A 19556-nucleotide genomic window follows, 5' to 3' on the forward strand; every position below is an offset into this window, starting at 1 on the left:
TTTTTTTTTTTTTTCAGAATACAAAGTGAACCATTTAAACACAATTATGGCATCAGTTTTCTGGTCTAAAAATTTGGGTAGATTTCTGATTAAGGATCAAATACATCTAATATAAAATTATAAAATGCATTGTCCCATACTGCCCCATATTATAATCTAGAAAATTATGAAACAGTTGTATTTTAGAGTGCTGTTACAAATAAAAGTTGTATTTTAGAGTGCTGGGATTACAACTACTTTTTTACTGTTGGTTCTGACAGGTTTTTTTTTTTTTAACATTTGGTGAATTTGTTTTTTTAATTTTTATTTTTTAATGGGACAACATAGGTATGTATTTTGAATGGCTCAGTTAGATTTCTTTCCCTATTTTTTTAAAAAATCAAGTACTAGACAGAAGAGGATTTTGTATTGTTTTAATATAATTTATTTTAGTTTGACCCAAGTCTTTTTTTTAGTTTTGTATTTGAAATGCTTTTTCCTATTTCTTTAAGCCTCCTTCTACTAGGTAATGTTTGATTTGGTTTTTTTTTTTTTTTTTTTTTTTGAGACAGGGTCTCACTGTCGTCCAAGCAGGAGTGCAGTGGCGTGATCCTGCTCACTGCAACCTCCACCTCCTGGGTTCAAGCTATTCTCCTGTCCCAGCCTCCCAAGTACCTGGGACTACAGGCACCTGCCACTACGCCTGGCTAATTTTTTTATTTTTTTAAATTTTTGTATTTTTAGTAGAGATGGCGTTTCACCATGTTGCCCAGGCTGATCTCAAACTCCCAAGCTCAGGTGATCTGCCTGCCTCGGCCTCCCAAAATGCTGGGATTACAGGCATGAGCCACTGTGCCCAGCCTTGGCTTGCTTTTTGAGGAGAAAATAATTAGATGGTTTAGGTCATCACATGATATATTTAGTGATACTTATTTTAAAAAATCATCATTAAGGTCAGGGTGCTGGTTGATTTGACAAATAATTTCTTTCCTTTTTTTTTTTTTGTGAGACCGAGTCTTGCTCTGTTGCCCAGGCTGGAGTGCAATGGCGCGATCTCGGCTCACAGCAGCCTCTGCCTCCTGGGTTCAAGCGATTCTCCTATCTCAGCCTCCTGAGTAACTGGGGCTACAGGCATGCCCCACCACACCTGGCTAATTTTTGTATTTTTAGTAGAGACAGGGTTTCACCACGTTGGGCAGGATGGTCTCAATCTCTTGACCTCATAATCTGCCTGCCTCAGCCTCCCAAAGCGCTGGGATTACAGGCATGAGCCACTGCGCCTGACCAACCAATAATTTCTATATTCCTTTTTAAACTCACCATTTTGTCTCCCTGCTTTGTTAGGAAACAAAAGCCAGGTATCATAGGTACTAACCCAGTGCCTCTTTTGTATCACTTATTTGGGCAACGTTTAGAAAAATAGGCCTACACCACTGAGTTTTGGCCTGTAAACCCTCCAGGTCACACTATGTTGTACCTTTGTCCATTGTTATTTTGTTGAATATCTTCGGTTTATTTGTCCTGTTTTAGCAATTATACTAAGAATGCCAGGTCATTTCACATCATCCAGACTCTTATCCCCAAATGGCTCTTTATATCTCTGAATCTGACCGTCCTCAACTGTCAAAACTTTCCCACTGTACTTGTAGAACTTACCACCCTTGGCAAAATCTCTTACAACCTTAACCTATTCCAGAATGTTGCCTTCACCTTCTGACTCTAATAGAAACCTGCCTGTACCCTGGAGACATTACTTCCCCAGCAGTTCTTTTAAGTAGTTGCTGTTTTCTCTCTCATACTCTTTTACCACTGAGTCTAAAGATGGGGAAGGTATCCCTGTAGCTCCTCATTGTCAAATCTAGATCATTTCTCTTCCTTCCTAACAATTTCTGGCTTTGTAGCTTGTATCATCCAACTACATCATTTACTATCTTTTTTTGTTGCTGTTATCTACCAACTGCCAGGTTATTTCTCCTCCTCCACCACTCTGCACTTTCTTGAATTTTCTAAGCTTGCTGTCACACTTTCTCCAATACTCTTTTACCCTCATTCTTTGTTACTTCAATATCCATGTAGATGATCTAATAGTGTGGTGTCTCACTTCTTGATCTCTCACTACGTCAGCCACCCATTTCCATGGGAGGATTCCCTAGAGATATTCTAATTACCAATAATTGCTACTCCTCTTTTCCAATCTAAATAAGTCCAATAATTAACTACCAGTCCCTCTTGGTCTCCCAGCTCCAAGAATTATTCATTCCCTCTTTGTGACCTACATCCATTGATCCAACCACTTTTTCACAGTCCCTCATGTATCTCACACATTCTCACTCCCTCCTTACCCAGCACAGATTCGTATCATGGTTTATCATTATCACCATTCCTCTGTATACATGCCCACCTTCCCTGCATCCTCTTTCTTTGTTGTGTTTCCTTTGTTTTGACAATTATCTTCTCTGCCACATCATCAATATTCATCTCTAGTTTAGGTAAGTAATCACTCCTACAAGTTTTCAAGTAAATCACTCTACTGCCACCATACTTACCACAACTGCAGCTGTTTTTCAACTGTATTAGGCGAGCCCCCCACTCAGAGCTTTTGTATTTCCTGCTTCCTTTGCCTGGAATGCTTTTACCTCATAGTTTACTCCCTTTCCTTAAGGTCTTTTTCCTTATCTGTTATCTTGTGTGGCCTTCCTTGGCTACTGCATTTCAAGTTGTAACTTTGCTCCTACACTCCTTGTTGTCCTTTGATTTACTTTTCTCAATAGCATTTATTATTTCTAGCATACTGGATGTTTTCTGGCTGTCTCCCATCACTAAAATGTAAGCTCGATGAGGACAGGGCCTTGTGTGTTTTTTTCTCATGCTTGGTCTTCAGCACCTGGAATAGCACTTTGAACTTGGTAGGTGCACAATAAATATTTTTCTGTTAAGTGAATGAAGTTGTTCCTTCCTCTTCATGCTTAAGGGTTTTATGTTTTAGGGCTAGCAGACATTCACATGAGAAAGCAGGGAAAGTTTTTTGTTTGTCAAGCAATAAATTGTAGATTGGGCTGCAAAATAAGAAACGTTCTTGAGAACATGTTACTATTAGAATAATAGTAACATGGGCTCAAGCAATCCTCCCACTTTAGCCTCCTGAGTAGCTGGGACTATAGGCACACACCACCATGCCCAGCTAATTTTTAAAATTTTTGTAGACAGGGTCTCACTATGTTGTCCAAACCAATATGGAATTCCTGGACCCAAGCAGTCCTCTCACCTTGGCTTCCCAAAGTGCTGGGCTTACAGGCGTGAGCCACTGTACCTTGCCCAATCTGGTTTTTTTTTTGTTTTTTTTTTTTTGAGACAGAGTCTCTGTCAGCCAGGCTAGAATGCAGTGGTGTGATCTTGTCTCACTGCAACCTCCATGCCTCCCCAGGTTCAAGGGATTCTAATGCCTCAGCCACCCAAATAGCTGGGATTACAGGCCCTCGTGACCACGCCCAGCTAATTCTTGTGTTTTTAGTGGAGAGGGGGTTTTGCCATGTTGGCCAGGCTGGTCTCTAACTCCTGGCCTCAAGTGATCTACCTGCCTTGGCCTCCCAAAGTGCTGGGATTACAGGCATGCACTACCATACCTGGCCCCATTCTGGTCTTTTTGACAAAGCTCTAACTTGGCTCCCTTTCTACTTTTCACTGATATCTTTGTTACTTTGCATTTCTGTAGTACGGTCATGCATTGCTTACTGATGGGGATATGTTCTGAGAAATGCATCATTAGGCAATTTCATTGTTATGTGAACATCATAGAGTGTTACTTACGCAAACCCAGATGGTGTAGGCTACTACACACCCAGACTTTATGGTATAGCCTATTGCTCCCAGGCTACAAATGTATATAACATATTACTGTAGTGAATACTATAGGCAATTGTAACACAGTGGTAAATATTTATGTATCTAAACGTATTTAAACATAGAAAAGGCACAGTGAAAATGTGATATAAAAGATAAAATGTAATATATCTGTATAGGGTACTTAGCCAAAAATGGAGCTTATAGGACTGGAAGTTGCCCAGGGTGAGTCAGTGAGTGTGAAGGCCTAGTACATTATTGTACACTGCTGTATACTTTATAAACAAACACTGTATGTTTAGGCTACACTAAATTTTTTAAAAAATATTTTTCTTTCTTTAATAATAAATTAACCTTAGGTTACTGTCACTTTTAAACTTGATAAACTTAAAATTTTTTTTTTTTTTTTTTTTGAGACGGAGGGAGTCTTGCTCAGTCGCGCCGAGCTGGAGGGATGGTCGGTGGCGCGTAATCTCAGCTGCACTGGCGAAGGCTCCGCCTGCGCCGCGGTTCCATGCCCATTCTCCTGCTTTCAGCCTCCACCGAGATAGCGGGACTACAAGGCGGCCCCGCCACTACGACTGGCGTAATTTTTTTATATTTTTAGTAGAGATGGGTTGTCCACCGTGTTAGCCAGGATGGGTCTCGATCTCCTGACCCTCGTGATCCGCCGCGTCTCGGGCCTCCCAAAGTGCGTAGGATTACAGGCGTGGAGCCACTGCGCCCAGCCAAATCATTTTTTTTACTCTTTTGTAATAACACTTAGCTTAAAATATCGTGTACAGCTATACATAAATATTTTCTTTATATCTTTATTCTATAAGCTTTTTTGTGTTGCAATTTTTGTTTGCACTTTTTAAACTTTTTTTGTGAAAACTAAGACACACACACAGTCTAGGCCCACACAGGGTCAGGATGATCAATATTACTGTCTCCTACCTCCACATTTTGTCCCACTGGAAGGTCTTCAGGGACAATAACATGCCTGGAGCTGTCATCTTCTATGATAACAATGCCTTCTTCTGGAATACCTCCTGAAGGGCTTGCCTGAGGCTGTTTTACAATTGACTTTTTTAAAAAGTAGAAGGAGTACACTCTAATGATGAAAAGTATAGTATAGTAAATGCATAAACCAGTTGCTTAGTAATTTATTATTATTATTATTATTTTTAAATTATTTTGGTTGAGACAGGGTCTCACTACATGTTGCTTTGGCTGGTTTTGAACTCCTAAGCTCAAGCTTCACAAAGTGCTGGGATTACAGGCGTGAGCCACTGTACCCTGCCGTTATTTATTATTATTATCAAGTATTATGTGCTATATATAATTGTATGTGCTATACTTTTATACAGCTGGCAGTGCAGTCAGTTTGTTTACATTAGCACCACCACAAACATGTAAGCAATGCATTGCACTATGGCTTTCTGCACCATCACTAGGTGATAGGAATTTTTTTAGCTTCATGATAATCTTATGGGACCACTGTAGTATACACTGTCCTTCATCACTGTACATTGTTGACCAAAACATTGTTATTATTTCAGACAGAATCACCCCCTGTCACCCAGGGTGGAATGCAGTGGCATGATCTCGGCTCACTGAAACCTTTGCCTCCTGGGTTCAAGCAATTCTCCTGTCTCAGCCTCCCAAGTAGCCGGGATTACAGGCATGCACCACCATACCTGGCTAATTTTTGTATTTTCAGTAGAGACAAAGAGTTTCACCATGTTGGCCAGGCTGGTCTTGAACTCCTGACCTCATGTGATCCACCCACTGCAGCCTCCCAAAGTGCTGGGATTACAGGCGTGTGTCACTGCGCCCAGCCTCAAAACATTCTTATGCAGCCCATGACTTGACTTAATTGTGCCACCTCCATTGCTTTTAAAAAACATATATATAAAAATAGAGATGGTGGGGGGTCTCACCACGGTGCCCAGGCTGGTCTCGAACTCCTAGGCGGAAACATTCCTTTGCCACTTTGACCTTCCTAAGTGCTGGGATTGCAGGTGTGAGCCACTGCACGTGGTCCACGTTGCCTTTTTTTTTTTTTAATTGAGACACGGTCTATCTGTGTCACCCAGACTGGAATGCAGTGGCGCGATCTTGGCTCACTGCAGCCTCTGCTTCCCGGGCTTAAGTGATCCTCCTATTTCAGCCTCCTCAGTAGCTGGGACTACAGGCATGAGCTACCATGCCTGGCTAATTTTTTGTATTTTTTGTAGAGATGGAGTCTCCAACTCCTGAACTCAAGTGATCTGCCTGCCTCAGCCTCCCAAAGTGCTAGGGTTAACACATGTGAGCCACCGCACCTGACCACATTGCGTTTTAAAGAGGTCTTGTTTCATGTGCATAAACTAGATATAAATGTATGCTATAATATTTAATACAGTGGTAGAATGTAGTTGTCACTAATAGTGTATGAATGTAAAGAAAATATCTGTTTGAATTGTTTCTTACTGGTTGTAAATTCAGATTTTCATTGTATTATAATACATATATATTGTTATTTTAAAGCAAGGCGGTGTTACAGTCTTGTTACATATATATTATTGTTGAATAATTACTTTCATTATGATAGCTTTATATAGTATTGAATGTTACAATCTTTGCTACATACCTTAATATCACTTAATATTTAAAATATAGGTAACTTGACCCTCCAAGATAGTGATTCCTTTTGTTTTCCATTTTGTTTTGTTTTGTTTTGTTTTGTTTTGAGACAGGGTCTCTTTCTTGCTCAGGCAGGAGGGTACTGTGCAGTCATGGCTCACTGCAGCCTTGAACTCCTGGGCTCAAAGGATCATCCTGCCTCAGACCCCAAGAAGCTGGGACTGCAACCGTACACCACCACGCCTAGCTAATTTATTTTTTGTTTTTAAATTTTTTGTAGAGATGAGGTCTCACTATGTTGGCCAGGCTGGTTTCAAACTCCTGGGCTCAAATGGTCCTCCCACCTTGGCCTCTGAAAGTGCTGGGATTACAAGATGTGAGCCACATGGCTGGCCAAGACAGTGATTCTTAAAGTCTTTAGCGAGCCACTGTTACTGGTGGAATATATTGCATATCATTCATGTGTGCTGAGGAGATGAGATTTTTAGTAATCATTAACTTTGGGGGAAAGGTATTTAAATAACAAAGCACTGTTTGGTGGCATTTTAGTCACCTGAAATGAAAATGTTGAACATTTTTCTGCTTCCATTGGATATAAGAAATGTCATTTTCTTTCTTTTTTTTGTTTTTGAGACGGAGTCTTGTTGTGTCACCCAGGCTGGAGTGCAAAGGTGCAATCTTGGCTCACTGCAACCTCTGCCTCCCGGGCTAAAGCGATTCTCCTTCCTCAGCCTCCCAAGTAGCTGGGATTACAGGCATGCGCTACTGCACCAAGCTAAGTTTTGTATTTTTAGTAGAGACAGGGTTTCACCCTGTTGTCCAAGCTGGTCTTGAACTCCTGACCTCAGGTGATCCACCCACCTCGGCCTCCCAAAGTGCTGGGATTACAGGCGTGAGCCACCGCGGCCAGCCAAAAAATGTCATTTTCAATGAAAAGTTTTTCATTGTTTCTCACCTTAATGATATATAAAGTAAATGGTAAACTTTTAAGTTAAAAAATAATAATAGGCATAATTTATACCTTTGAGAAACAGAAACTAAAGTAATAAGTACTTTATTACTGTGGAAAATAAGAATGTTAAATGGGGGTTTTCTTTTTTTCTTTTTTTTTCTCTTTGTAGTAGAGACAAGGTCTCGCTGTGTTGCCCAGGCTGGTCTTGAACTCTTGAACTGAAGAGATCCTCCCACCTTGGCCTCCCAAAGTGCTGGAATTACAGGCATGAGCCACCACACCCGGCCTTTCTATTTTTCTTTCTCTTTTTTTTGAGACAGGGTTTCACTCTGTCACCCAGGCTGGAACGCAGTAGTGTGATCACAGGTAGCTTCGACCTCCTGGTCTCAAGTGATCCTCCCACTTCAGCCTCTCGAGTAGCTGGGACTACAGGTGCATGCCGTCACGCCTAGATAGTTTTTAAATTTTTTTGTCTGACCATGTTATCCAAGCTGGTCCCATGTTTTGGAACTCTTGGGCTCAAGCGATTCTCCTGTCTTGGTTTCCCAAAGTGCTGGGATTACAGGCATGAGCCACTCACTGCACCTGGCCTAAATAAGAACTTTTTTTATTAGAATAGAAACCTAAAATTTGGTGTGAGAAGAAAAATATTTCTGACTAATGAATAATGCAACTAAGTGAAACTTTGTTTTGATAACTTATTTCCCCACCCTAAAGTACTATAGTGAATTACTGAGTATTGTAATTGTTTTATTGTAATCTCGAACAAATGCTGGCTAACATTCCCACATCTTCATGATGTTTGTTACTGATTATTTTGCAGCCTATCCCTCGGCCAGATCCTGTGCATAACAATGAAGAAACACATGAGCAAGTGCTGAAAACCAGACTGGAAGAAAAAGTTGAACACCTTGAGGAAGGACCTATGATAGAACAACTTAGCAAAATGTTCTTTACTACTAAGCACCGTTGGTATCCTCATGGACAGTAAGTTTTTTTTTCTTTTCTTCAATCCCTACTAGATACAGTAAAGGAACACATTGATTTTCTTGCAGAAACCAACTTCTGAAGTGGTATTTTGCATGAAGAAATTAACCCCAAGTATATTCACCTACTATTTTGTACTTTTTTTTTTCTTTTCTGAGACAGAATCTCACTTTGTCACCCAGACTGGAGTGCAGTGCCACAGTCTCAGCTCACTGCAGCCTCAACCTCCAGTGCTCAAGTGATCTTTCCACTTTAGCCTTCTGAGTAGCTAGGACTACAGGCATGTGCCACCACACCTGGCTAGTTGTGTTCTTTTTTTTTGACTCCTGTTCTGTCAACTAGGCTGGAGTGCAGTGACGCGATCTTGTTTCGCTGCAACCTCCACCTCCCAGGTTCAAACGATTCTCCTGTTTCAGCCTCCTGAGTACCTGGGACTACAGGCACGTGCCACCACACCTGACTAATTTTTTGTATTTTCAATAGAGACAGGGTTTTACCGTGTTAGGATGGTCTCAAACTCCTGACCTTGTGATCCACCTGCCTTGGCCTCCCAAAGTGCTGAGATTATGGGCATGAGCCACCGAGCCTGGCTCATTTTTTTTCTTTTGTAGAGGCAAGGGCTCACTCACTGTGTTACCCAGGCTGATTTTAAACTCCTGGACTCAAGTGATCCTCCTCCCTCAGCTGGGATTATAAGCATGAGCCACTGCCACTGTACTTTTAAGTTTACATATAATTTAGCTAAAATGAAATAGTACTTCTTTTTTTCTTTATTTTAATGGAGGAATTTAACCAGAGCTTTCAATGAATTTTGTAAGAGTTCTTGAAAATTTTTACATTCTATGATGTATTCATTTAATATGTTGTTTTTGTTCATTTTCCTGGTAATTGATTATGTCTTTAGCCCTTTATTAATTTCTTTATCAGATTTTGAGTTACTGCAAAAAACATTGGGTTACAGCAAATGATTGGGCAGCATATGTTCTCAGTTCCCTTAGAAACTATAATTGCCCTGATGTTCATAAACACTCACATTTTCCATCGATTCTTACCTGCCATTTGACTCTGGCATTAATTAGTTTTCCTTTTTTTGATTTTTTTCTTTTGTATCTGTCTTCTTCCATACCAAACTATAAGATGTTTTTGTTGTTTATATTTGAACAAACTTTTTTTTTTTTGAAAAGGAAGTCTCACTATGTTACCCAGGCTGATCTTGAATTCCTGGGCTCAAGCAATCCTCCTTCCTCAGCCTCCTAAGTAGCTGGGATTACAGGCACACTCTGCCACGCCCAGCTAGTTTGAACAAAACTTTGTTCTTACTTGTTTAACTCAGTAACTAGCACTGGGCTGGGTACATTTAGAGAATTAATGAGTATACATTCATCGAGCTGCTCTAAGTGCTGGTTAATGCAAAACATAATCCCCACTTACAAATTGTTTATAGTCAAGGAGGGAAGATAGTGGAGTAAATAAACGGTTATATCAAATGTAATTGAGCCTTGAAGGAGGGTTAGGAGTTAACCCATTGAGAATGAGGGGTAAACTTCACAGGCAGAGGAAACAGCATTTCTGATAAAGTGTGTGGGGGAAATTACTAGTAGGTCAGATTATGGCACCCAGAATATTAATTTATTATAACAAAACATAGCCCATTGTTTTCTGTCTTAAGAAGCCCCTTTCTTAATAATCTCTATAGTAAAAGTGATTTTTTATATCATTTTCCCAAGGAAAAATATTGATTTTTTTTTGCGGGGGTGGGGCCAACATGGTCTTTCAATTCCTGCTTCTCTTTTGTATCTCCTTCCTTGATTTTTCCTTCTTATTTATTTTATTTAATTAATTAATTTATTTTTTGAGACATAGTCTCACTCTGTCGCCTAGGCTAGAGTGCAGCGGTGTGATGTCAGCTCACTGCAACCTCTGCTTCCCAGGTTCAAGTGATTCTCCTGCCTCAGCCTCCCAAATAGCTGGGACTATAGGCATGTGCCACCATACCTGGCGAATGTTTTGTATTTTTAGTAGAGATGAGGTTTCACCATGTTGGCCAAGCTGGTCTCGAACTCCTGACCTCAGGTGATCTGCCCACCTTGGCCTCCCAAAGTGCTGGGATTACAGGCGTGAGCCACTCCTCTGGCCTTCCTTCTTATTTAATACCCACTTTGTTTATGCATGCTATCTGGATTTTTCCTTATATTTTTAATTGTAAAGTTAGGATATGTGCAAACAAATTAGGGAACCATCTGATAGCCCTGTATCTTAAATCGTTAAATCTCATTATATTCTGAGATTTCTTTTTATAATTCTTAACATCTCATGTTTATTTTTGACTTGTATCACATTATCCAGATATTTGAGTTCAAACCTTGTTTCAACGTCTTCTGTAATGGCTTTCCGTACCTGTTTCTTTCCTGCATGTTCCATATTGCTACAATCTGTTTCAAGCATTCAGAACCAAATCATTGTAAAGGTGTATAGCCTGACAGAGACAAGACTGAAGACAGGGAGAATAATTAGGAGTCTTAAAACCAAGCATGTTATCTTTAGACATTTGTGTCTAGTACCCTAACTATGTTTAATCTTATTTACTTAATCTTACTGCTGATCAGCTTTTGACTGCTAGTTAGTTTAATCTCCTGATTTTTTTTTCCCATCAAAATTACTAGGCATTTTTTATTGTAAATTAACTTTAATTAGAGGGACTTGATTGTCCCAATATCTATCCTAATAAAGAGCTTGGCAGAAAAACCCCAAAGACTAGTTTATGTGTATAAAGAGAAACTTTATCTATAGGCCTTGTCCTTGTAGATGTATCATCTTGCTGAATTTTACACTTGATCTTAGCCAAAAGGCCGAGAAGCGATATCTTGCTGAATTTTAAATAAGCCTATGTGTAATCACTTATCGTTCAACACATATTTATTTGGTATCTACATATATATTTTGGGTTAATATGAGTCATTTTCAGGTGTTAGTTTCTGGATGTCAGTGACCATTTCTTTCTTTTTTTCTATCCCTCTATCTATCTGTCTGTCTGTCCGTCTGTCCATCTGTCCATCCATCCATTCATCCATTGATTCATTCATTCATTCATTCTCAGCTTGTTTTCCCTAGTCAGACTATTTCTTTTTAAACCTCATTTAATATATAGAAGGATGATTTACTAAATATTTCACAGTTCTTAAGTTACAGCAGTCAAAAGAATGGGACTCATTATGAATTTATTAACTGGGGCTATATAACTTCTTAAATAAGTTTTTATTAAAAGGTTTAAAACACATTTTATTTTTATTTTTCTGAGACAGAGTCTTGTTTGTTGCCCAGTCTGGTGTGCAGTGGTGCCATCTCGGCTTACTGCAACCTCTGCCTCCTGGGTTCAAGCAATTCTAGTGCCTCAACTTCCCAAGTAGCTGGGACTACAGGCGCACACCACCATGCCTGGCTTTTTTGTGTGTTTTTAGTAGAGACGGGCTTTCACCATGTTGGCCAGGCTGGTCTCAAACTCCTGACCTCAAGTGATCCCCCTGCGTTGGCCTCCCACAGTGCTGGGATTACAGGTGTGAGCCACCATGCCTGGCCAAAACACACATTTTTAAAAAGTATTTTCAAACTATGCAGAAGTATTTAAAATATAAAATGGAAGTGTTCTCTATTTCTATGTTTCCCTTAGGGAATTGGGTAATATGAGGTAGGGCTATTCTTAGAGGTAGAGGTTAACCTACCTAGATGTTGAACATCTTTTCATGTGCTTATTGGCCATTCATATGTTTGGGTTTTGGTTTTTGTTTGTTTTCAGTTAAGTATCTGTAGAAATATTTTGTCTATTTTTTAAAAAGCAAATTGGGTGTCTTATTAAGGTATAAAACTTAACAGACCAAAGTGGTATATGAGCTATATGCTTTGTAAATTTTGTTATCTAAGCTTGCTTTTCACTATGTATGTTTAATGTATGTATGTATGTATTTTAATAGATACTGTCTTAGATGTGGTTTCCTAGGAGACCCTAAGATAAGGATTTTTTTATTGTTGTTATTTTATTTCAATTTTTAGCTTCGGGGGGTACACAAGGATATATTGTGTGATGCTGAGGTTTGGAGTATGATTGAACCCATCACCCAGGCAGTGAGATAGTGCCCAATAGGTAGATCTTCAGCCTTCTCTCACCTCTTTCCCTCCTGCCTGTTGTCCCCAGTGTTTTTGTTTCCATCTTTATGTCCATGTGTACCCAATGTTTGGCTCCCACTTATAAGTGAGAACATGTAGTATTTGGTTTTCCGTTTCTGTGTTAATTCGCTTAGAATAATGGCTTCCAGCTGCATCTGTGCTGCTGCAAAGGACATGATTTTGTTCTTTTTTATATCTGTATAGTATTCCATGGTGTATATGTACCACATTTTCTTTATCCAGTTCACCATTGACAGGCACCTAGATTGATTCCCTGTCTTTGCTGTTGTGAGTAGTGCTACAGTGAACATATAATTACATGTGTCTTTTTGGTGGAACAATTTATATTCCTTTGGGTATTTACCTAGTAACAGGATTGATGGGTCGAATGGCAATTCTGTTTTTAGTTCTTTGAGAAATCTCCAATTGCTTTCCACAGAGGCTGAACTAATTTACATTCCCACCAACAGTATGTAAGCATTCGCTTTTCTTTGCAGCCTTGCCAACATTTGTTATTTTTTTCTGTTTTTAATAATAGCCATTCTAACTAATGTCAGCTGGTATCACACTGTGATTTTTATTTGCATTTCTCTGATGATTAGTGATGTTGAGCATTTTTTCATATGTTTATTGGCTGCTTGTATGTCTTCTTTTGAGAAGTATCTGTTCATGTTCCCTTGCCCACTTTTTAGTGGAGTTATTTATTTTTTGCTTAAGTTCCTTATAGATTCCGGATAGTAGACCTTTGTTGGATGCATACTTTGTGAATATCTTATATTCTGTAGGTTGTCTGTTTACTCTGTTGATAGTTTTTTTTGCTGGGCAGAAGCTCTTTGCTTTCTTTCTTTCTTTCTTTCTTTCTTTCTTTATTTATTTTTGAGACGGAGTTTTGCTCTTGTTGCCCAGACTGGAGTGCAATGTCACGATCTTGGCTCACCACAACCTCCGCCTCCTGGGTTGAAGTGATTCTCCTGCCTCAGCCTCCCAAGTAGCTGGGATTACAAGCATGCACCATCATGCCCAACTAATTTTGTATTTTTAGTAGAGACGGGGTTTCTCCATGTTGGTCAGGCTGCTCTCGAACTCCCGACCTCAGGTGATCCACCCGCCTTGGCCTCCCAAAGTGTTGGGAATACAGGTGTGAGCCACTGTGCTTGGCCAACTCTTTGTTTTAATTAAGTCCCACTTGTCAGTTTTTGTGTTTTTTTGCAATCACTTTTGAGTACTTAGTCATAAATTATTTACCAAGACCAGTGTCCAGCATGGTGTTTCTTTGAATGTAGCTTGTGTTTTTTTCTTTGAAAGAAAAGAAAAATGTAAGCAGAATAATATTTCCTAGGTTTTCTTCTAGGATTTTTGTAGCTTGAGGTCTTATATTTAAGTCTTTAATCTGTCTTCAGTTGTTTTTTATATATGGTGGTAGGTAAGGGTCCAGTTTTATTCTTTTGCATATGGTTAGCCAGTTATCCTGGCACCATTTGTCAAAGATCACTTGGTTGTAGGTGTATGGCTTTATTTTTGAGTTTATTATTTTGTTCCATTTATCTCTGTGTCTCTTTTTTATCACTACCATGCTGTTTTGATTACTGTAGCCTTGTAGTATAGTTTGAAGTCAAGTAATGTGATGTTTCTGGCTTCTTTCTTTTTGCTTAGAATTGCTTTGGCTATTTGGACTCTTTTTTGGTTCCATATGAATTTTAGAATAATTTTTTCCTTTTTTTTTGGAGACAGAATTTCGCTCTTGTTGCCCAGACTGGAACACAATGGCATGATCTTGGCTCACTGCAGCCTTTGCCTCCTGGGTTCAAGCAATTCTCCCGCCTCAACCTTCTGGGTAGCTGGGATTACAGGCATGCGCCACCACACCTGGCTAAGTTTTGTATTATTAATAGATACAGGGTTTCACCATGTGGTCAGGCTGCTCTCAAACTCCTGACCTCAGGTGATCCACCTGTCTCAGCCTCCCAAAGTGCTGGGATTACAGGTGTGAGCCACAGTGCCCGGCCTAGAATAGTTTTTTTCTAATTCTGTGAAATGATGTTGGTAGTCTGATAGGAATAGCATTGAATCTGTAGGTTGTTTTGGGCAGTATAGACATTTTAACAATATTGGTTTTTCCAACCCATGAACATGGAATGTTTGTCCGTTTGTGTCATCTGTGATTGATTGATTGATTGATTGATTTTTGAGATGGAGTCTTACTCTGTCACCCAGGCTGGAGTGCAATGTCATGGTCTTGGCTCACTACAACCTCTGCCGCCCGAGTTCAAGCGATTCTCCTGCCTCAGCCTCCGGAGTAGCTAGGACTACAGACGCATGCCACCACACCTAGCTAATTTTTGTATTTTTAGTAAAGATGGGGTTTCACCATGTTGGCCAGGCTGGTCTTGAAATCCTGACCTCATGATCTGCCTGCCTCGGCCTCCCAAAGTTCTGGGATTACAGGCGTGAGCCACAGCTTCCGGCCGTCTCCTGTGATTTCTTTCAGCTGTGCTTTGTAGTTGTTGTAGAGCCCTTTCACCTCCTTGGTTAGATGTATTCCTAGGCATTTTACATTTTCTTGTGGCTGTTGTAAATGGGATTGTGTTGATAGTGTTGTTTGTTTTCTTTATCTTTACTCATTTTTTATTTAATCAATTATTGTGAGAGGAATGTTGAAATCTGCAACTGTAATTGTAGACTTCAGGCTCTCAGCTTGAACATTATTGGTATATAGGAATACTACTGATTTTTGTACATTAATTTTGTATCTGACACTTGACTGAAGTTGTTTATCAGGTCTAGGAGCCTTTTGGCTGAATCTTTAGGGTTTTCTAGGCATTGAATCATATTATCAGTGAAGAGAGATTATTTGACTTTTTCTTTTCCTGAATGGATGCCTTTTATATTTTTTTCTTGCCTGATTGCTCTGGCTAGGACTTCCCCAGTACTATGTTGAACAGGAGTAGTGAGAGTGGGCATCCTTGTCTTGTTTGTGTTCTTAAAGGAAATGCTCTCAGCTTTTGCTTGTTCAGTATGTTGGTGTGGGTTTGTCATAAATGGCTCTTATTGTTCTGAAGTATATTCCCTCAATGCCAGGCAGAAAGCTTGCTTGATCGTGGTGAATTAATTTTTTGATGTGCTGCTAGATTTGCTTTGCTCGTATTTTGTTGAGGATTTTAGCATCCATGTTTATCAGGATATTGGCCCATAGTTTTGTTTTTTTGTTATGTCTCTGTCAGATTTGGGTATCAGGATGATGCCGTTTTTGTAGAATTAGTTGGGGAGGAGTCCTTCCTCCTCGATTTTTTGTTGTTGTAGTTGGGGGGAATAGTTTCAGTAGGATTGGTACTGGCTTTTTGCACATCTGGTAGGATTCAGCTGTGAATCTATCTGGTCCAGAGCTTTTTTTGGTTGTTGGTTTTTTATTACTGATTCAGTTTTGGAACTCATTATTCATCTGTTCAGGGTTTCAGTTTCTTCCTGATTCAATCATGGGAGGTTGTACGTTTTCAGGAATTTATCCATTGCCTCTAGATTTTCTAGTTTGTGTGCTTGGAAGTGTTCGTAATAATAGTCTCTGAGGAATCTCTTGAATCTGGGAGACGGAGGTTACAGTGAGCCTAGATTGTGCGCCATTGCACTCCAGCCTGGGGGACAAGAGCAAAACTCCGTCCCTGCCCCCTCCCCCCCCAAAAAAAATAGTGTGTGAGAATCTGTTGTATTTCTCTGAGATTGGTTGTATTGTCATCTCTGTCATTTCTGTATTACTTTTAACCTGGCTGTCTTTATTTTTAAAGTGGATTTCTTATTGGCAGCATATAGTTGGGGCTTGCCTTTTTTTTTGTTCTCACCTAATCTGACCTCAGTGCCCCATCTCATTTCAACATCAAGCTATTTAAAATGCTTTATCCCTCAGTTTTCAGCACTTTTACTCTTCCTCTGCTATTTGCTCTTAGCTTACTTTCTTCATGACATTTTACTTCTTTATATTCACTTTGAATGTCTACTGTCCCTCTTAGCACAACTATATATAGTTATAGATTATTAGGTATCTGTTAATGTTATATTTATATTTTTAGGTGACTTTTTTTGGTTAAATCTTCTTCTCTGGATTATTTTCTCTTTGTCAAGGATGTGGTTGGGCGTGGTGGCTCATCCCTGTAATCCCAGCACTTTGGGAGGCCGAGGTGGGTGGATCACTTGAGATCAGGAGTTCGAGACCAGCCTGGCCAACATGGCAAAACCCTGTCTCTACTAAAAATACAAAAATTAGCTGAGTGTGATGGTGGATGCCTGTAATCCCAGCTACTCAGGAGGCTGAGGCAGGAGAATTGCTTGAACTCAGGAGGTGGTGGCTGCAGTTAGCTGAGATTGTGCAACCAGCCTGGCTGACAGAGTAAGACTCTGTGTCAAAAAAAAAAAAACAAAAAAACCTGAACATTTGTTTTGTAATTTGCCACAAGAATTCTAACACAGTATCCTTAATACAATGTATGGGTACTAAATTGTTATCTGATGGAATACTATCTCACCTAATTGTCTTCACAGCTTCTTTAAGGTGTTTAGTTCCTCTTTGAAATGGTACTTTATGGTAGTTCTGAGGATACACTGGTAAATTTTCCAGTGATTCTTGAAAGTTTTATTTCCAGAGTTCAGCTACCAGGTTATATGGGTTTATCCAGTTCCATTTTATCCAGGTAGGTCACAGGTGGGTTAAGATGTTCCTCATTATCAGATTCTTAATCAAGGTCAGCAGATCCTTAATGATCCAAAGGTGTTGCCCCACTTCGTTCAGTCTTGAAACTACCTGCGTCTAATTACTGGCCTCACCCAAGGTGGGTGAACTGGGAGTGTAAGTTGTATGACTGAAGAATCAACGCTGAATAGGCCAGTGGCTAATAAGTATCGTTGATTAGATTATCTCATGTCTGAAAATTTGAAGTGTTTACTATTAAATCTGTGGGCCAGGATTACATGCTTGTAATCCCAGCACTTTGGGAGGCTGAGGTGGACAGATTGCTTGAGCCCAGCAGTTGGAGACCAGCATGGGCAACATGGCAAACCCCATCTCTCCAGAAAATGCGAACAACAACAACAAAAATCAGCCAGGTATGGTAGTATGCTTCTGTAGTCCCAGCTACTTAGGAGGTTGAGTCTTTAGTCTTCCTAAGTTGGCATGAAAAAAAATCAAGTCATGAAGTATTCCTTCTAATATAATCTTCCTAGAACACATCATTTGAGCAATATTATTGTTGTAGGACTTTTTTCTTAGGTCAGCTAAAGACACACAACCACAAAAAATTATGCTTGCAGACAATTTGAAGGGTGAGGAAGGACAGGGTTTATCGAGTGAAAAGGAAAAAACTCAGCAAAGCGAGAGAGGTTCCTATTAACAGGCCCACATCTCACAGATTGAATCCCCAGGTTACCACACCAGATCATGAGAGGCCAGGCTCCTTTTCCCTGCAAACAGCACGAATTTCCCGAGGCTCTACCCCATTTTCCCAGTGCACAGGCTGGTCGGAGTTTCTCTGGGGAACCCTGTATCTCTATAGGGTTCCTGATAATGTGTCTGTTACTTTTCTCATTAATTCGACCTTAGTAACTGTTGAAATTCTTTTTACATATCTAAAGTTAATATACTATCTTGATTTATCTTGGTGCTTCCTTTTCATCTCCCTTGTCTCTAGATTTTGGAGTGCCCCAAGAATCAGTCCTTGGACCTCTCCACTTTTCTCTTCCATTCTCTAGGACAGGAATCTCATCCAGTCCCATGGCATTAAATACCATCTGTGTGATGATGGCTTCCAAATCCATCTGTGGTCAAGACCTGTCCCTTGACCTCTAGGCTTATATATCCAATTGCTTACTTGACATGTGTAGTAGGTATCCGTAACTTGGTATGTGTCTAACTGCGCTTCTGATGGTCCTCCACAAACCAGCTTCTCCTGCAGCCTGCTCTCTCAGTTAATGCTAGTTCTGTTCTTCTAGCTGCTTGGGCCAAAACCTCTCATACCCAACATCTGGTTTGTTAGCAAATCTTGTTAGCTCTATCTCTAAAATGTATCCAGATGTGACTACTTATCACCATTCCCTCTGCCACTATCCTAGTCCAAATCACCATTCTTGCCTGTTTTGTTGAAATAACTTCCTAACTGGTCTCCCAGCTGCTTCCTTTGCTTTGATGCAGTCTGTTTGTAGCATAGCACCCAGAGTAACCATGTTAATACTTCCCTTGGTTCTTGTAATTTTTCTGTTGAAAATCCTCAAACAGGCCAGGCACGGTGGCTCACGCCTGTAATCCCAGCACTTTGGGAGGCAGAGGCGGGTGGATCACGAAGTTAGGAGATCAAGACCATCCTGGCTAACACGGTGAAACCCCATCTCTACTAAAAATACAAAAAAAATTAGCCTGGTGTGGTGGCGGGTGCCTGTAGTCCCAGCCACTCGGGAGGCTGAGGCAGGAGAATGGCATGAACTCGGGAGGCAGAGCTTGCAGTGAGCTGAGATTGTGCCACTGCATGGCAGTCTGGGTGACAGAGCAAGACTCCGTCTCCCCCCCCAAAAAAAGGAAATCCTCAAACAGCTTCCTATCTCACTCAGAAATACTCTTGGCCTACAACTAGCTACATGCTTTGGTCCTGCATTACCCTTCTACTCTCATGCACTACTGTCTTTTCCTTGTTCATGTATTCTGGCTAGATGGCCTCTTTTTTGCTTTTGAACATGCCCTTCCTTCCACCTCAGGGCCTTTATACTTGCTGTTTGTCTGCATAGAACACACTTTCTCGCAGTATCAGTAAAGCTAGCTCTCTTACTTCCTTCAGGGTTTTACTCAGTGAAGCCTTCCCTGACCAGTTTATTTATCTTATTTTGCTATCTCCTGTATTGGAATGTAAGAACCATGAAAGTCAGATTTTTATCTTGTTTTGTGTACTACAGAATGATTAGGATCTACACATAATAGGTGCTCACACATTTGAAAATGGATAAATGATTCTGATTCTCGTAATACCTGTTTTTTTTTTTTTTTTTTTTTTTTTTT

General features: G+C 40.1%; 1 protein-coding gene across 1 annotated transcript in view; it reads left to right on the forward strand.

Annotated features, from left to right (window-relative positions):
• MRPL42 (mitochondrial ribosomal protein L42) overlaps positions 1 to 19556 on the forward strand; it is a 37101-nt gene that overhangs the window by 13942 nt on the left and 3603 nt on the right. Inside the window, exon 4 of the mRNA XM_017868343.1 lies at positions 8205 to 8368. Within this exon, the coding sequence (XP_017723832.1) occupies positions 8205 to 8368 (164 nt within the window). The remainder of the gene's footprint in view (positions 1 to 8204; positions 8369 to 19556) is intronic.

This window comes from Rhinopithecus bieti, unplaced genomic scaffold (genome assembly GCF_001698545.2).
Source record: "Rhinopithecus bieti isolate Rb0 unplaced genomic scaffold, ASM169854v2 scaffold_2453, whole genome shotgun sequence".
Lineage (NCBI taxonomy): Eukaryota > Metazoa > Chordata > Mammalia > Primates > Cercopithecidae > Rhinopithecus > Rhinopithecus bieti.